Source organism: Manacus candei, unplaced genomic scaffold (genome assembly GCF_025592945.1).
Source record: "Manacus candei isolate 608988 ecotype Guabito, Panama unplaced genomic scaffold, ASM2559294v1 h1tg000008l, whole genome shotgun sequence".
In the NCBI taxonomy this organism is placed as follows: Eukaryota; Metazoa; Chordata; class Aves; order Passeriformes; family Pipridae; genus Manacus; species Manacus candei.
The window spans coordinates 11,281,371-11,298,451 of record NW_026138056.1 but is presented as its reverse complement, the minus strand read 5'-3'; the positions used below and the strand labels follow the sequence as shown (position 1 = coordinate 11,298,451).

Here is a 17,081-nt window from a genome sequence, read left to right as displayed (position 1 = left end):
TGATGTGACATCAGCTTGAAGCATCTGTGTTTCTAAATGGTGTCAACTGATCCTGATACTTTAATACTCTCTTCCTGAGAGAATGGCTTGCTTGACTTCTGAGGAGTTGCTGCACATCACAAAACTTCAAAGAATGACTCAAATATTAAATAATTTCTACCAGCTGATTGGGTTATCATGATTTCCTGCTAGTTCTAGACTTGTAGCCCCTTAATGTCGTAGAAGTCAGGATGTGAGGTGGCATTGCTCTGCAAGCTGTACTACTTATCCATAAGATGAGTCCATGAAAATAAGATCTTCCCCTTTTATTGTTCACTGTGCTTGTAGTTACAACCCCATTTTTTTTTCAAACCTAAATCTCTAGCTGCCCTGTGGTAAGCTTTTTCTCTTCTATATAATACATGGTAGAAGGCAAAGAAAGCTACATTTCTCACTTTAACTTATATTAAATTAGTGCAGTATCCTTTTTATTTGAATTCTGTCACCTGGCAACTCTGAAGCTTTTAAATCTAGAAAGTGGTTAAAAGGAGATTGTTGCTGCTAGTCCCTTTTCCAGTGTCTTGCTGCCATGGTTTATTGCCTCTGCCTTCTGAGCCATGCTGAAAGGGAAACTTGATCCATTCATGTGCCACTTATGCCAGTACTAGGAAAAGGATGCAAAAGAAAGAAAGTAGGTTGCCTCAATGCTACTTTTGCTTGACCTTATCTCACACAGATCTTGCAGTGCACCAGTCTTCCTGTAAAATGTGAATGTTACATCTGTATTACTTGGAGGAAAAAATAATTAAAAGAATCATGTAGTTTTCAATGTCCCTCTAATGTTACTAATATTTTTATACTTTCAGGAATATCTTCTCCCCTCCTGCAGAAAGTTGATGTGGTCTCTGAAGTATCCCAGGAAACATGTGAGGCTCTGGCTGACTGCCTCAACCTATTCATGAAGCAAGAAGGGGTATGTATTGTGCTACGTGGGTCTATAAAGGGTCGAATAGCTTAGTGTAGTTGGCTAGTTCTCTGCTTAACTGTTACAAAAATAAATACACAAACCCATAAAATTTCATATTGTTGATAAGCTGTCCTTTTGCATGCTGAATGGGATGAAAACTCGTGCTTCTAGAGAAAGAGCAGATAAATTTCTCTGCAAAAGGATGTCTTAGTATTTGGGTGTTCAGAAGAGACATAATTTTTGGTCACAGACTACTGCTTGTGGTGTTCAAACTGAATGCTTGAATTCAATAAAGCTGTTGCTTTGCTAATTTGAAGGTCAAAATATTGAGAAAATTAATAGTTCTGGTTTGGGTTTTTTTTACTACTAACTGAAGTGTTGAACAATATTGCTTCTGAATTTATTTTTCAGACCATGTGCTTAGTGGGTGTGTGAACGCTATCTGTTGAACTTCTGGCTTTCCCAGTGACAAATATCTTGTATAGTGTTAAACATAATGTAAACACTTCCATTTGGGAATATGTGTTGAAGTCATTAGTTCCTGGAGTAGGAGAGCTGGTATTTTTGTTCCCCTAGTACCAAGGAGTAAACTTGTCTTCGTGTACTGTGGTAACTCTAATCCCTTGGTTAGGCTCTTGTTGTCATCAGTAAGCTGTGTTTCGAAATGAGGTTTGTGTTGGTGCTGTTAGTCTTCCAGTTATTTAACAGTGAGCTGCAAACACTGGCTCCATTGTTTAGGTTTGGTTTAAGATTTTTTTTCATTCCTTTCCAAGCCCTTTTGTCTCCAGTCACGAGTCTTTTAGACTTACTTGAGTCAAGTTCTAGCAGAGTGGAACAAGCATTGCTTTTTTTACATTGAGTTTTTTCTTTTAAAAAGTCTGATATTAGAGTTGCCAGCTTCAGTTACAGATGAGGGGGAAATTGTTACAACAGTGGGTGTACAGTGTTAGTTAGTATTCCTTAATTGTGTTGGCATCTTGCTTCAAGCCAGACTGAAATAGCTTTTCAGAGTGGAGTATGGCAGAGCATATGGTGAAATTGTAATTTCACCTTACTTGAACTTGAAGAGTCTCAGTAGGTGTAATAGGGGCCTTATTTTAATCTGGAAGCACATAAATTTGGGCAGAGAGGAATAGGCTGAGGTGTGAATTTGATTTTCCACCATAGCTAGTTAAATCACTCGGTCATGACAGGGAGATGATGTGATTCTGGAGAGTTTTGTGTCTTGGTATTTTTAAACTTCAAACTACTGCAATTCCAGAATATAGGAGGCTTTAAAGATGCCATAAGATTATAAGGGAAATTACAGCTGCAATCTATTTCTAAGACTTGCACCTTTCTGTGAAGTTATGTTCAGTGAGCTTTACTGTTTTTAAATCCACAGGATTTGGCTTTGTTGTCTTTAATAAGTCAGGGCCCTTTGCTGTTCAGTGTTGATTTCTGGACCATAGTGCTGTTGCCATTGCAAAAGCAATATATATAACCTTGCAACTGTATTATGCATGTCCCATGAAATCTGGTTATCTCTAGGATGAACGTTTTCTTAAGCTTGGTACGTTTTTATCTTGCCTCTTTAAGGAGAATTTTTTTCTCCTCCAACTTAAATTGTCAGCATACCAGAACCTACTGATTGACTGAGGAGAGGCTGCTAACTTCAGTAAGGATAACCACAGTGAACGTGCTTTCGGCTCTCCAGAGAAAACTTTATTTAGTCAATCGCAGCATAATCGTGCAGTCTGTAGATGAAACTGCAAATGCAGCGCTAAAGAAAAAGGAAGGTTCAGCCGTCTTCCACTTGCGCTAGAAATGGTGCATGAGCGCGATACCCGAAGGCTCCATCTGCCCGCTGCTTCTCCTTCCCCCCGGTGCGGGGCTCGGCGTGCGCGGTGCCGGCTGCGGGAGCGTGGCCGGTTCCACTCGTCCCGGAGGGGCTGCGGGAGGAGGGTCCCCCGGGCCCCGCGCTGCCCGCCGCCCGTGCCGGGGAGGGCGTGACCTCCGGGCTCCGCTCGGCGGGAGCGGCTCTGACGCCGCAGAGGGGAGCGGGGGGGTGGGGGAGCTTCCAAAAATAACCCACTGCGGCGGGGCTCCGTGCGGGGCGGCCCCGGCGGGCTCGGACACCCGCGCACCGTGCGGGGCCGCCCCGGGGAGCCGCGGCGCCCGTGCGCGGTGGGCAGCGCCCTGCCCCGGGGGCGCGGCGGGGGCGGGAGCGCTCGGGCTGTCAGGCCATTTTTAGCCGGGCTGGGAGCCGGGCTGTGGCCGCCCCGCCGCTTCGGGTTGGTTTCCTCCTCCGCCCCTTCCCCACCGCCCGGCGGGACGCGGCGGCAGCGGAGCAGCGCCCCGGCTGCGCAGGGCGGGCGCGACTCCCCCGCCCCGCCCCGCCCCGCCCTGCGCCGCGGCGGCCGCGGAGCCCGCGGCGTGGTGGTCGTGGTGGTGGTGGAGGCGGTGGTGCAAGGTGAAGGGGCCGCCTGCTGCGCTGTGCCGGCCCGGCAGGTGCTGCTGCTGCAGCCCGGGCCGGCTTCCCTCGTAGCGCCTGCCTTCTCGAAGTCCGTCCCGCGGTATGTGTGGCGTGCATGACGGGCTAGGTGATGTTGTTTTGAAGGCTTTGCTCCCGTGTTGACATTGGGGTGAACCCATCAGTGTCAAGCAGTGATAAGCGCAGTACTTTTTGCGAAGCAGTTAAACCGTGTGAGGGGAAAACCGAAGGTAACTTGGTTGCTTTAGTCTGAGTATTTACCGAGGCGCTGGTGCCGGAGCCTGCACAACTTGAAACGTTTTCTGCAGTGACTTTGGGCACAAGGTTAGTAAGTATTGTTTCAAAGCAGGACTTCTCTTGGACTATTTCTAGCAAATATCAGAACCTCCGTTCCTAAAGCAGTTTGCTTCTAATGTTTTCTATATTCTAAGTTATTTTTATATAGTTGTAGGAGTTTAACTTAAGGTTCTTTGCATGCTATTTTCTCTGCTAGATTTTCTGAGTGAGTTTAAAATTCATCTCTAGTACTTGAGCTACACGTACTGAAGGTTTGTGAAATCGATAGGAAAGCTATAATTTTTTTCTGTTTTTTTACCTTGTTTCTTCACTAACCGGTGCTAGATAAAGTGTGCTGATAAGTATCTTGACTCTTAAGTTTCACTTTTACCAGCAAGGGTTATATTTAACAGTAAATTAAAGAGCTCATATTGCATGAGTTTATAACAAATAGCAGTTGTAAGATGACTTCGTTTGTAGTCTGTTTGTGGCTTTGGATCTTCAGCCTTTGCAAATTTGTCATTCTTTCTAGTTTGTTTTAAAAAGGAATGTTTTACAAGCTGATGATAAATGTTATCTGATAAGGGATTCCAAAAATGTTTCTTCATTTTTTGCATTAAAGAGTTGTATATTTAGCTATGAAGAATTTGTCACGACAAATTAAGCTTGTTATTTTTACATAAACATTTCAGATCAAAATACGGTGGGTCGTAGTCCTTGAACTTGGTTATCTTTGCTGTGGCATAATGCTCTCTCTCTTGTATGTTTAATTGACATACTGTAAATAAAGAAAGTGGACATAGTTCAGCTAGCACGTATTAAGCTCTGGAAGTTCAGTGTACCGCCTTAGCTTATTTCATATTTCTTGGAAACGTAATGGAATGTGCGAGGGTTAAATGTGTCCCTGTGTGTTCTTGTGAATGCATGCATGCATGCTCTCTGATAAACAAATAGTTGTCTTTAATACATATCTGATTTTCATCTGGGAGACACATAGAAGCACGGCTGTTATAACTTAAACCTAGTTACTACCTTACTATATTGTGAATGAAGAAAAAGCCTGTAGGCTATGCCCAGATGACTCCTTAATGAGGCTTTTTATTATCTGTTTCCTTGTGGGGATGCAAGTGAGGGGAGCAATGATGAGACACTGCAGTCATGGGAGAACTGCTGATAAGGGCACCCTGAGCAAATGTGTCTAGAGAAGTCCTGGCATCCATCAGCAGTTCTTTTCTGCCACCTGGCAGTATCATCAGCTACATTAATCTCTATAAAGTCTTGCAAGCCTTTGGTGTGTGGGAGGGAGAGATGAAGAGGTGGTGACGGACTCAAAATTGGAGAAGCTAAAAGAGAGGTTAACTATACAATTTCTGAGTTAGGTGTGGGGAGGGGATCATCTCTTGGTTGACTGTTGTACTAGACCTAAAACAGTGGAGTCCTTAGTCCCTCAGGTACTAAAACCAGTGCCTGTGTTTCTCTGCTCTTTCTCCTTGTGTTTAGAAACAGGTGAAAGCTCTATTTTTTTATTTTTTTTTTTATTCCTTTCAGTCAGTGGAGGAATTATGTTGTCCATTCTGTTTTGCAGCTCTTGATGAAAATAGTGGAAATCAAGGCAAAACCTCAATGTGTCAAGGCCTGTAGGCAATGCCCAGAACCACTGAAATGCTGTTCAGGTTATCAACTTGGGGAAAGGAGGAGAGTAGTTTTCAGACAGTTGATAATTGCAGTGGACACAAGTGGTATTCGGTGTTGAGAGACTCAAGGTTTGTCTGTATCACAAAAACCTTTATTCACTGTATGAGTCTGTAACTGTCTTGATCGTCTTTCTCCCCCTCTCCTCCAAATGAGTAGAAGTGTATTAGAAGTACCTCCTGCAGCTTGAATCTTGGTGGAAAGTAACAAGTTCATTGAAAGGTTCTCTGTCATCAAGAGGTGCCCAGGTGAAGACCGGTATTTTTTCCTTTTACAGAGGAGCATGGGATATATAGCATGTTGTGGAATGTTGTATGGGCATGGCATGTAAGAGAACAAACCTACCAGCAGGAAAGGCATTCGGAAGGTTGTTTCTCCTGCTAGAATGCTGGTGGTTCTAGTCACGCCTTGATGATTCTTGCTGTACTAATTTTTGGGTGCTGTAAGTGCACGTGTCTTTCATCTGTGCTAAAGCTTTATAGAGAAGATACTAAAGTTGGAAGAACTCGATAGCGAAATGTTTGTGGGTGGCATAGTGTTCTTCCTCTGGAAGCATTTTTTCCCACCATTGTACTACAGCTTTGCAGATGGAAACTAGCTACAGGTCTGTGAAGGCAACATCCTTACCAATAGTAATAGTATGTAAATGAAGGAGTTTAGTGAGTCCAAACTATCCAAGAGATAGGGGATTTAAAGAACATAGCTAACTTTTTCTTCTGAGGTTTTCCTAGAGCAGCTAAGACTCAATAGGTCACCAGAGTGGGCAGTGAAGCTAAGCAGCAACCCAGACAGAAGCTTGTTAAAATAATAAATACTGAGTTTCCATTCAGGGAGAAGATAAGTAAATATTACTGCTCTTCTTTTATAAAAGGGCAGTATGTGTGTTGACAGAACGCTTGAGGTTTGAAGCAGTTGATAAGATGCTTGGTTAGGTGCCATATAGGAAAGTCTTCTGTATGGCAGATGGTTTTGGCTCATAGAAGGGCACCTGGATGTTAGCATAGGGTAAAAGATGAATGCTGCTGGTCTTTGTCTTATAGCAGGGTCCCAACTCTGGAGATGTTTTGTTTGTTCTGATTGTTTTGATTCTTGATTGGTTTGATTTTTTGTCTGTTTGGGTTGATTTTTGTTTGTTTGTTTGGTCTTGTTTGTTTGTTTTCATCAAGATTATGCTCTTCAAAGTTAACCTTTTTCTTTGCAGCTGGCTATAGGTTGTATTGGCAAAGGGACATACTGACTTGTAGGGACAGGGAGACGGTTGCTCACTTGTAACTCCAAGGGCCTGTGTGGAAGCTGGTCACACAACTTGACTCAAGACATTCTCCACTCTGGACTGTGTTACTCAACTCAAAGCACACTGATAATCTGTTCTTGCACTTTCCATAGTGGGTTAATGCTTTTTCAGAGCTTGGCCTGTAGATGTGTGTTTTGTTGGTGGCTGTTGTTAAGCAGCCTTGTAAACTAACTTGGAATCCATTCATGGGCCTCTGGGGAAAGGCAGTGTAAAAACATATTAGTTTGAAATGAGACTCCTCCTTACTGTGCTTCTGCAGCTCCTGGTCTGAGGTTTACTTCTAAGGTCTAGTCTACGACTTATTTGAGTATTTAATTTTTAATGCAAAAACATGGAGAAAACAGTCTTAGCTGAGGCTTCAGGGGGAAAAAAACAAGCAGCAATCTTTAATGGAATAGTATTTGATAGAGTAAACTTCTCAAATAAGAATTAGGAATTCCTTTTTCTATGAATGTATTTGCAAAATGGTGCTCTTTTCTCTAAGTTAATAGAGAAGAACAGAAAAAGAAATATATATATTTTATATATATATTATATATATAACATGAATATTTTCTTTCAGTGTTTTCACTGCTTAGTGCTATGAGAATATTGTTTGGTTTCCTCTTCTTCATACTTTGAAAACAAACTGGAGTGAGAAGGGTGCATGCTTTTATTCTTCTTATGTCATTGTGATGTGCAAATGGCATGTAAAGCTGGTCAGCTTCTTTTCAGTGTTCTGGCTTAATTTGTATTTGATGTGCTTTGGAAGAACAGATGAATAGCAGACTCCTAGAAGTTGTTAGCTCCCAGCCCGCCAGTGTACTGTCAGCTAAGGACTGGTAACCTTTCAGGAAAAAAGAGAAGCGGTAAAAAAAAAAGAATTTAAGGCTGAACCTCTATGCATAGCACCATACTTGTTAACTTTGTTTACTGGGATTTTGCGTGCAAGTGTGTGAGATAATTGGCTGGAGTGGCAGTCTGGCTGAGTGGTCTGGTTTTGTGTCTCAGCTGCATAAAACATCAGAGCACTGAATTGGGTAACTGCAGTCACACACATTTACTAATTCTCTGGAGATGCGTTATCCTTCTTGACCTTTCTTTCCTTAATTTATAAAAATTAATGTATAAAAATATGCCATTTTTTTCTATGTAAAGCTGATAAAAACTACTTTCCTAGAATAATAATTAAAAAATAATTACTATAAATATGAAAAATAAACTTCATATAACCTGTCAATACTGGATATTGACACGTTCTTTTGAGGGAGATAGAATATTTAATGCTTCATTATGCGTGTATTTTGTGTGAAGTTGTTTTAAAGACAGTGTCCCTGAGTAGCGTAAGTAACTTAAGGTTTTGTGTCACTTAACAGTTGTCAAATCATCTTAAATTTTTCATGTGGTGGGATTTTGGTATGTTTTATTTGGCTTCCTTAAACATCAGTGATATCAGATCTCTTGCCTTACGGGCTAGTGAGCTGTCCATGTGCAATTGTGTAGCCTTTCCTTGAATAAAAGAGTTTGACTGAATCTAAACTTCCTTTTCTGCTTTTCTTTGCTGTGTTTTTAGTTGATTTATTTTAGTCACTTCTGATTCCATGAAATATAGGGGCCTTCCAGCTATGAAGAATAAAATCGGTGATTTCCCATTTAGACAGTACTAGTGCTTGTGGAAGGGTGTGTTGTCTGTTGTGTTTTTTAACTTAAACTTTACCTGGCCACAATCATAGTATTGTAAACTACAATTGCTTTTTGAACTTTTTTTTTATTCTGTGACTCATCAGAGCTGATACCATTTTTATAACAGAGGTAAGCAATTGTGAAATCTGACCTCTTGTCTGTTTTTTAATCTCATTACCGAGTGTGTACTTGTTGGCCTCTTTCTCTCCTCTCTCCACCCCCAAGACAGCCAATGAATTTGAAAGCTTTTTTTGTTTTAATATCAATATTCAGAAGTGTGTTATCTCGGCTTGTTGTGCTGTCCAGTAAAGAAATGCCCTAGTATGATGCTGACTGCTGAGTCACTGAGGTTATCACTAGAATTGGAAAGTATTCATGTACTGAAAATAAATCACTGGTGTTGCAGTTTTTCTTGAAGGTATATATCAGGCCTGGTCATAAAGGAATGTTAGTAAACTCTTTCTCCGTAGTGCTTATATTGTTCTTAGCATCACTCTCCTTTAAATGCATCAATAATATACTTTAAAAATAAATGTGTTCGGTGTTATATATAAATGGGAAATGCAGGCCTATGCTGTCCTACTAGGATAGTTGATAAGCACACAAAAAACCGAGTACACTCCGTTTATAGCGAATTGAATGTTGCTGCAGAGAAGTGGTCAGATAGAGGCCCTCTTACAAATAAAGTGTATCCATTGCGTTGTGAATATTCTGAAGAGTCCATTATAATTGATGTCCAGCTTTCTAAGCATAGCCCTCATCGGAATATCTCATCTTTGGGAGTGACACCTGTGATGTGCTTACTTTGCTTGCATAGCTTCATGTTAAGCCATGTGTAAGGTAAATGTGGGCTCAGTGGTTTTAAATAGGAATGTTTCCCCTCCTCTCATGCCTGTTGCTGCTACATTATTAATGTTAAAAGTTGGACATCAATGCAATAACTGTGGGATCCATAGGTACACTAGGAGATTTTGAGAACGGCTTTAAAGAATACCTGTTTGAAGAGGAGGTCTGCATTGTGCATTCTTAATGTACGGGTACTTTTTTTAGCATAGAAGTAGTTTGTAAACTTTTTCATCTGCTTCAAAGGGTTTTGTACTGCCAAAGGTACACTGCTTCCACAACAAAAGCATGTTCAGGTATGTTATTTGACCTTTGAGTAGAAATAGAGCTTCTTGTTAATCTTAAAATATAATAGTGTTGCTATTGCAGGTCCCTTTTTTGAGTCAGGAACTATGGTGGGAGAAAGGGGTAGGGAGATCAAAACTGCTCTTGTCTTGTCTGGAAATTTTCAGTGTAATTGGCCAGAGCATCAGCCTCTAGGCCTTGTCCAGGTCTACTGTAGCAGAAGAGCATCTGCAGGAATTTGGAGGGTTTGACCTGATAGACATAAATAAACTAATAGGGCATAGTCATACATGGGGATTTTATCATTGTGGTGGGGAATAATCTTAAATTTTTAAGATAATAGTATAGTTCCTCTAGGTAATGTGGTAATCCATATATGTCAGTAGTTTATACCTTTCTGGAAATGTTTACAAGACTCTTAATTGTGGATGTATTCTGTGCTATGCATCCAAATTGGATTTTCTGTTGTTCCAGTGAAACCTCTTGCTGCAAGGTCAGACAAATCAAATTGAGTTTAAAATGAATGACTGAGCCTTTCAGACAACTTGAAACCTTAGACAGTTGCATCTGTGTCTGTGGATAGCAGAAATCTAGTTTTGTCTGACCTGTATCTCCTCCAGCTCTGAAGCCGCATTTTGGGCTAAGGCCCAAAGTCTAATCTCACAGAATAACGAAGTGGAAATGGTTGAGGTTGGAAGGGACCTCTGGAGCTCCTCTGGTCCACTCCCCCTGCACAGGCAGGGCCACCTGGAGCTGAGAACATTGCTCAGAACCATGTAATGGCTTTTGAGTGCCTCCAAGGATAAAGAGTCTACAACCTCTCTGGGCAACCTGTGCCAGTGCTTGGTCACCCTCACAGTGAAAAAGTGTTCCATGATGTTCTGAGGAAATTTCCTGTCTTGTTAACTTGAGCCTGTCCTGCCACTGGGCACCACTGAGAAGAGCCTGACTCAGTTGTCTTTGCACCCTCCCTTCAGGTGTTTATATAGATTGATGAGATTTGTCCTGTGCCTTTTCTTCTCTAGCTTGAACAATCCTCAGACATCCAATAGTACTTATGGGGCAGACCAGTACAGTAGTGTTAGACAATTTCAGGGAACCATGTGTCAAAGATCAGCTGATAATATAAGGTCAGTGCTTTTTTTACTATTGTCTTTGCTCCCACATGCAGTTAATTGAAACTAAAAAGTGATGTGTCACTCTAGGCTGTCAGATCCTGTTTCAGCTTGAGGTGGGGAGAACCCTTAGTGTTCCTTAGACTTTCACCAAATCTATGGTCTAGTTTTCTTCTAGCAACCAGTGGGTTTTATTGAAAAAGTTTGTAAAAGAGCTTCTTAGAAGTTTAATCTGGGTCTCTTCTTCCTCTGAACGGCAGATGCTGCTAGATTGCATATTGGGGAGTAATAAATATAAGACTTATTGGTAAATAACCTTGCTACAGAGTTCTTGCAAAAAATTTAGAAAAACCCCAAAAAACCCCAACAGTAGAAAGCCCCCATCAGATAAGGGCAGAAGTGTTTGAGATCATTCATAAGGAGAGAAGATCTGTTCCACTGAATTAGAATATTTGGATTTTCTAGTCATTCTATATTTTATTTCCATACTCCAAATCATATTTATCTGTCTGCCCTAACTGCTGGACAAATGTCCACATGACATACTCTGATTTCAGGAAATGTCTCATCAGTTTATCCAGAGCCTGGCTGATGTCTGCTGGCTGTTGCCTGCTTAGGAGTAAGGACAAAAACTGTCTCAGAGGAATATCGACCCTAAGAAAAGACAGTCTTCTTAATGCTGCAAGTACTCCTGAAAACTGAAGTAGAAATGAGATTTTTGCATTTGCATCTGGTTTTGAAGTCTGATTCTTTAATATTGGAGAGCCTGTTCTGGACTACAGCAAGTAAGAATGCTTTCCAAGGTGGATTTCATTTGGAGATCAGAACTCCAGCACTGCACTGTAAAACTCGCTGTCAATTTTTAGCCTATGTAACATTTTTCACTTTTAATTAATTTGGTTGGCATCCAAAATGAAATAAAAACTATCGGTTGAGACATCTGAGGTTTTCAGAAATGCAGAACAACTGTACAGCATGCATGTTTGTTTTGAATTGCTTGTAAAAAAAAAAAAAACCAATGTCAGTTATTCTTCATGAATATTTAACAAGATTCCCAACGTGGAACTTGTAGAACAGACAACCAGCTTCAGAAGTGTTAATTTTTTTAATAGGAAGCTGTTTTCTCTCTGAGTCAACAACTGAGTCAAGTTGTGTAGCGGCCCTAGTAAGCCAGTAAGAGCCAACAAAAACATGGCAAAAACATGACAGTTGCTTCAAAAGAGAAAACATTACATGCATTCAATGTAATCCAACTGGGAAGAAGTGTGGGGAAGAGAATACAAAGGGGCTGATCAAAGTTATCAGTGGTGTATATACTGAAAAATGCTTGAGGGAAGTAGTTAGAACAAAACTGCCTTAAGATCTATTTTCAAAACAGTCCTTAAGAACAAAAAGGAAATGTTTCCTGTATGCATTCTTATGAACCCTTACATCTTAAAGTCTGGTCTCTGTTTGTGAGACTAGCAAACTTCAAAGATGTCCAGAGTCTCTCAAAGGGAAAAGACAAAAAAAAAGTCCCTACCTGGTGTGAAAACACGTAGCAATGTACTGTTCTGGTTCTGTTTGCATCACTATAACTTACAGGCTTCAATGAGACCTTCTGTTTGAGTAAGGTTACTTGTGGCATACACCTCTGAGAACGTGAATGCCTAATCTCACTAGGGCAGCAAAATATCTTTTGGGGTGTGGTTTTTTCCTGGTAATCTTGTAGTTCTTGAAACATGCTTCCCAAATGTGTACATCACTGATGTCATTGAGTCCCAGCTTGTTATGTTATTACTACTGGCAAGTGTGAATAGCAACCATATTTAATTTCAGCTTTACTCAGAAGAAAAACAGTACTTCACACAAAATGACAAAATTGGAAGGCTTTTTCTTTGAACTCCTGATAGTTGACTAATCGGTATTGTAATACTGGAACAAAAGTGGGGACAGAGTGTGCTCTGGAAACTGGCAAATTCTGCAGCTCTCAAACCTAAGTATACTTCATGAGATTTATCCGTTTACAGTTAAGTAAAATGTAAAGAACAAATACTTTTGAGAGGAAGACTTGGAACTGCCATTGAGTCTCACTTTAGAAACAAACCAGAAAATGCTCTGTGATTCTGTGCAGAATCACTTTCACAGAAGAAAAGAGCTTCTCTGATAGAAAAGCTTAAGCCCAAGCTTTTAAGCCATCTTTCTAATTTGCACTCAGAAATTAAGTTGTTGAAGTTTCTTGTGCTCTTAGACAGGTTCCTGGCTCAGAGCTGTGACATTCTCCATTGGTTAAAATTGTAGTGCTTCATCAGCCTATGAATAAACAGACTTTGACATAGCCAAATGTGGAAACAGGAGAGGGGAAGGAGGGCAGCAAGGTCCGTGTTGAGGAGGAAGTGTTAGTGTCTTAGGAGAGAAAGGTGGGAGGTGAACAATCTTTGTCCCTAGCATGTGGATAGTTCAGAAACTGTTATTCCAGGCAGTCTTAAATGATGAATTTTTATATTAGACATGCATACTGGAAGAAGGGTGCTGAGCGCTCTCAGCATCTCCAGTTTTTCTCTTGAAAAACAGTTCTCTTACTGCCTAGATGTCTGTCTGTGTTGACATGATCCTGCCAAAGTATGAATTTCTTCTAGGTGGACTGTAGCTTGGTTCCTGCTTCTAGCAGTGCTTCTGCTGTATTTGTTTTATGATCATATCTGGTCCTTTCCTTCATTAGAAGAATTTGATTATGTTGATATATAAATATATCTACATAAAAATATGTATTTTATTTTACTAATAAATGAAATATGGGGAAATACTTTAACTCTCGGAAGAATGAAATGCAGCCTTTCCAAATCAGCCCTGCTAAACTCCTCCTCTTGAACTTTTGAGGTGAATGTTCGTAGTTACTGACTAACAATGAACCGTTGTGTTCATCTGGGGAATGGCTGAGGCAGAGTCGTATGACTTGATTTACGAAGTCTTTGCTTTCTCCGATAGACTTGGGGTTGGGATGTAAGAGAATAGATTCCCAGGACTTTAAATTGGTATGTAGGGGGTTTGCTTCTGTGTATGTGGGTCTTTCAGCCTTTGTACAAAAAGAAACTTTATCGGCGATGTTTTCTGTGTGTGGATCGGAAAGAAAGCCAAATGTTGTGTTAGTCTTCTGAGTGTTCTTATTCTTTTGAATTTGATGATCTCAGTAAGATGTGGTACTGTGATGCTATAGCTCTAGAGTCAGCTGGGCAGACTTTGGAGATAAAGACTAATGCTGTCTTGTGATACAGTAAATAACCCTTTGCCTAGCACCACTGAGCTCAGCTTACCTCCTTGATTAACTGATCACATCTTGTGTTGCATTTCAGTACTTGCATGAGCAGTAGTTCAAGTCAATGGCAAGGCCTATCTAACTCTGTTTTTAGATCTGATAGGTCTCTGAAGGCAGGTAACTGCCAAGCTTATAGCACAGAGAGAGGGAAAATATGGTTGAAATAAAGCATGACCTATTTTGGATCAGTCCTCTGTACCCCAGGGTGAGCCAAGGCTATGATGAAGTTTACAAGAGCTAGTTTACTCCAGCAAATGAGGAATTATGATGCAAGACTTTAACATACATTTAAGATAACAGATGTTTGTCACAAGTTTCTTGTGGTTGGTGGTAATCAGCAGGACGGCTCCATGTGGAAAGGCCGATGTGTAAACAGATCAGAACTCCAAAAGTTTTGTATAAAATATTTATGTGCTTTAGGACTTCACGAATCTAGGGATGTGTTCATGAAATTGATTGCATCTGTCTTGGAACACTTTGTTGTTGCTTTAATGTGAGCTGTGACACAGTTTTTTGATGTGCCATAGCAGTATTCATAAATCACTCATTCCTTTATCAAATACCTGAGGCATGCTTGCAAAGAAACATTCTGAAACTAGAACTGTTCCTGCTTTTTGGGGGTGGAGAGGGGGGGAGGGTTAAGAGGAAAGCAGGATTATACATATTCATATCATATACTAATATGTGCTTAGTGGGAGTTAAGTCCCATGAGGTAAAAATTAATCCTTTTTGAAAATTTATTTTCTTTCTGGAAAACATCCTTTATTGAAGCTCAAGTATTGTTAAAACTGTGAGCACTTTCAGAGTGAGTTCTTTATGAGAGCAACTGTTTTTAGTTTTCACTTCAGTAGCAGCTTAAGCAACAATTCAGTACTACTCTAGGTAGCAGAAAATCTGAAAACATGTTTCATAGAAACGTCTGTTAGAACAAACAAACAGTACGTATGAAACTCTGCATTACACCTGTGATTTGCACTGTTAGCCTCAGGTTTTTAGGTAGGGGTTTTATTTGGTATGAAAGTTACAGAAGCAGGGAGACAGAATTCTCGCTTTGGATCCCCAGTGCTTCCTGTGAGTGGTTTTCTGTAGTGTAATGTGTTACAACACAGTGTTTTGTAGGTTTTGTCTTTCAGGATAGTATGTCCTGTTGGAATAGCTGACCCTGGAAACTATCAGTTTCATATGAATAGATGTAGTGGGAAACAAGTGACAGTTTGATTGGCCTTTACTTCATTACAGAAAGCATCAGGAGATGTCCAGAGAAAAATGTCAGTTCTACTATAGCAGCATTTTTCTAATTCCTTAGTTACATGTTCATTTCCAGCCAGGTGTTAGACTAGCCCTTAGCCTCCTACTGAAAACTTGCACCTCTTGTCTGTGCTTTGTGGCAAATGTCCCATAAGCAATGGTGTTATTGGGAGAATGGAATTTCTGTGGCAATTGGACAAAGCTGTTCATTTTGAAAACCAAAACCTCCCTTCTGAGTCGTCAGAGACATTGGTGAGGCGGTGTCAGAGGCAGCTCTCCTGCGCTCAGCTTACTGTAGAGCAGAACTGGTACGGGGTGTTCTGACAGTCTGGCAGAGTCTGGCTTCAGATCCCCTCGTGGTTGCTGTGTGAAAGACGAGGTTCTTCCTTCCAGCCCAGCTCTGAAGCCTGCATGTTTTTTGGGCAGTTGTTCCTAACACTGAAGTTGAGTGCTTGAAAGTAAAATTCAACTAAATCACACTGCAGTGCTGTGAAGTCTGTCTTTTCTTATCTCAGTACAGAAGAAATAAGAACTAAGGTATGCTGTCTTTTAATTTACTATTTTATGTTAAAGGCGGGTAGCACTACATATTATTGAAGTGTCTGTATTTGTTCTGTGCCTTGCTTGCTGTATGTTGGTTTTAGTGTTTACTTGCAGCTGCAATAGCATGTCGCTGAGGTGCTCTCTTACTCTATTGGCATAAAGTGGTGTGATCCTTTTCTACTCCACAAAAGTGCCACTGTTGTTGGGCATTAATTTAAATTAAAAACATCCAGCACCAAACAAAGCAAGTATTTTGTGTATTGTACTAAGATGTCTTCAGGAGGGACAGAGAAGCCTTGGTTACAGGCTATGCTGATATAGTTCAAGACTTGCAGTTTTAAAAAGAAAAAAGAAGGGGAAAAAAGAAAGAAAAAGTAGTCTTTAGTCCATGTTACTTTTCTCCCACCTACCTAATGGAAGTTGAGGGTACAGAAAGGAATGGGACTGGTGTCTGTTACACACAGATAAGCTTTTTGACATTCTGGAATGAGCACGTGAGCTTTCTGCCAGTAATACACAGTAAAGGAGTTAACTTTTAAACCATGTACTTGTTCTTAGCTGGATTTCTAATCATGTGGAAAGACAATAAGAGTGTCTGCAATTAGTTTGTTGCTTTCCTTTAACAAAAAACATAGGTCGAACTGCTAAAATAACTCAGTATAACTATTTAAACTCAGAATTTTGTGCTTAGAGTCTGAAGGACTCAAAATGTTACAGGAAGCTGTTGGAATCAGATTTCCATTCAGTTAAACCAAAAGTGAAACTGGTTACCAGAACTCTGATATCTTTTCAGCTGGAGAAGTATGTTTTTAAAAAACAAATCATTGCAGTGACCTAGAAACACTGACACAGAACCACCAAGACTTCAGTGTCAGGTTATAGCTGTGCCTATAGCTCTTAAGGATAATGATGGAGTGGTTGTTTACTTCTGAGACAAAGCTAGGTGGTTTCCATCAACAATAGTAAATCTGAAGTTTGACTATAATGTTATTCTCTTTAGAGATGGCAACAAGACTGATCTTAACTGTCATTGTCTAACAGTACAAGCACAAGCCCAATTTCATTGATAACTATTTGCAGATTAGCTCCTGACAAGGGTAAGGTAGGAGGCCTGACCAGTTGAACATTGGGAACTCAGCTGGCCTCATGCTGGGCTCACTAGAGCACTCTGTGCCACTGTCTCTGTGAAGCTCAATGGAAAGCTTATGCTGCTGGTGGTGGTGCTTACATTATGGGCACCACTGACGGGGATCAAAAAGATAGCAGCCGTTCCATAGTTGGAAAATGAGGAGCTAGACTCAGTACAATGTGAATTGCCATCTGTCTGTCAGTTTGGACACCACTACTAAAGGTACCATGCCTGTATTACACACTGTGCCTTGCACAGGCTGCCAATAAAATGACTCTTT

At 40.7% G+C, this 17,081-nt stretch overlaps 1 protein-coding gene across 5 annotated transcripts in view; it reads left to right on the top strand.

Annotated features, from left to right (window-relative positions):
- OSBPL1A (oxysterol binding protein like 1A) overlaps positions 1 to 17,081 on the top strand; it is a 76,354-nt gene that overhangs the window by 26,147 nt on the left and 33,126 nt on the right. For 2 of the 5 annotated variants that reach the window (XM_051774908.1, XM_051774915.1), the window contains one exon: positions 846 to 952. In XM_051774908.1, coding sequence (XP_051630868.1) covers positions 846 to 952 — 107 coding nt within the window. Of the gene's footprint in view, positions 1 to 845; positions 953 to 3,316; positions 3,502 to 3,531; positions 3,744 to 15,485; positions 15,667 to 17,081 lie in introns of those variants that run through there. The other 3 variants (XM_051774925.1, XM_051774936.1, XM_051774945.1) reach the window with 3 other exon arrangements.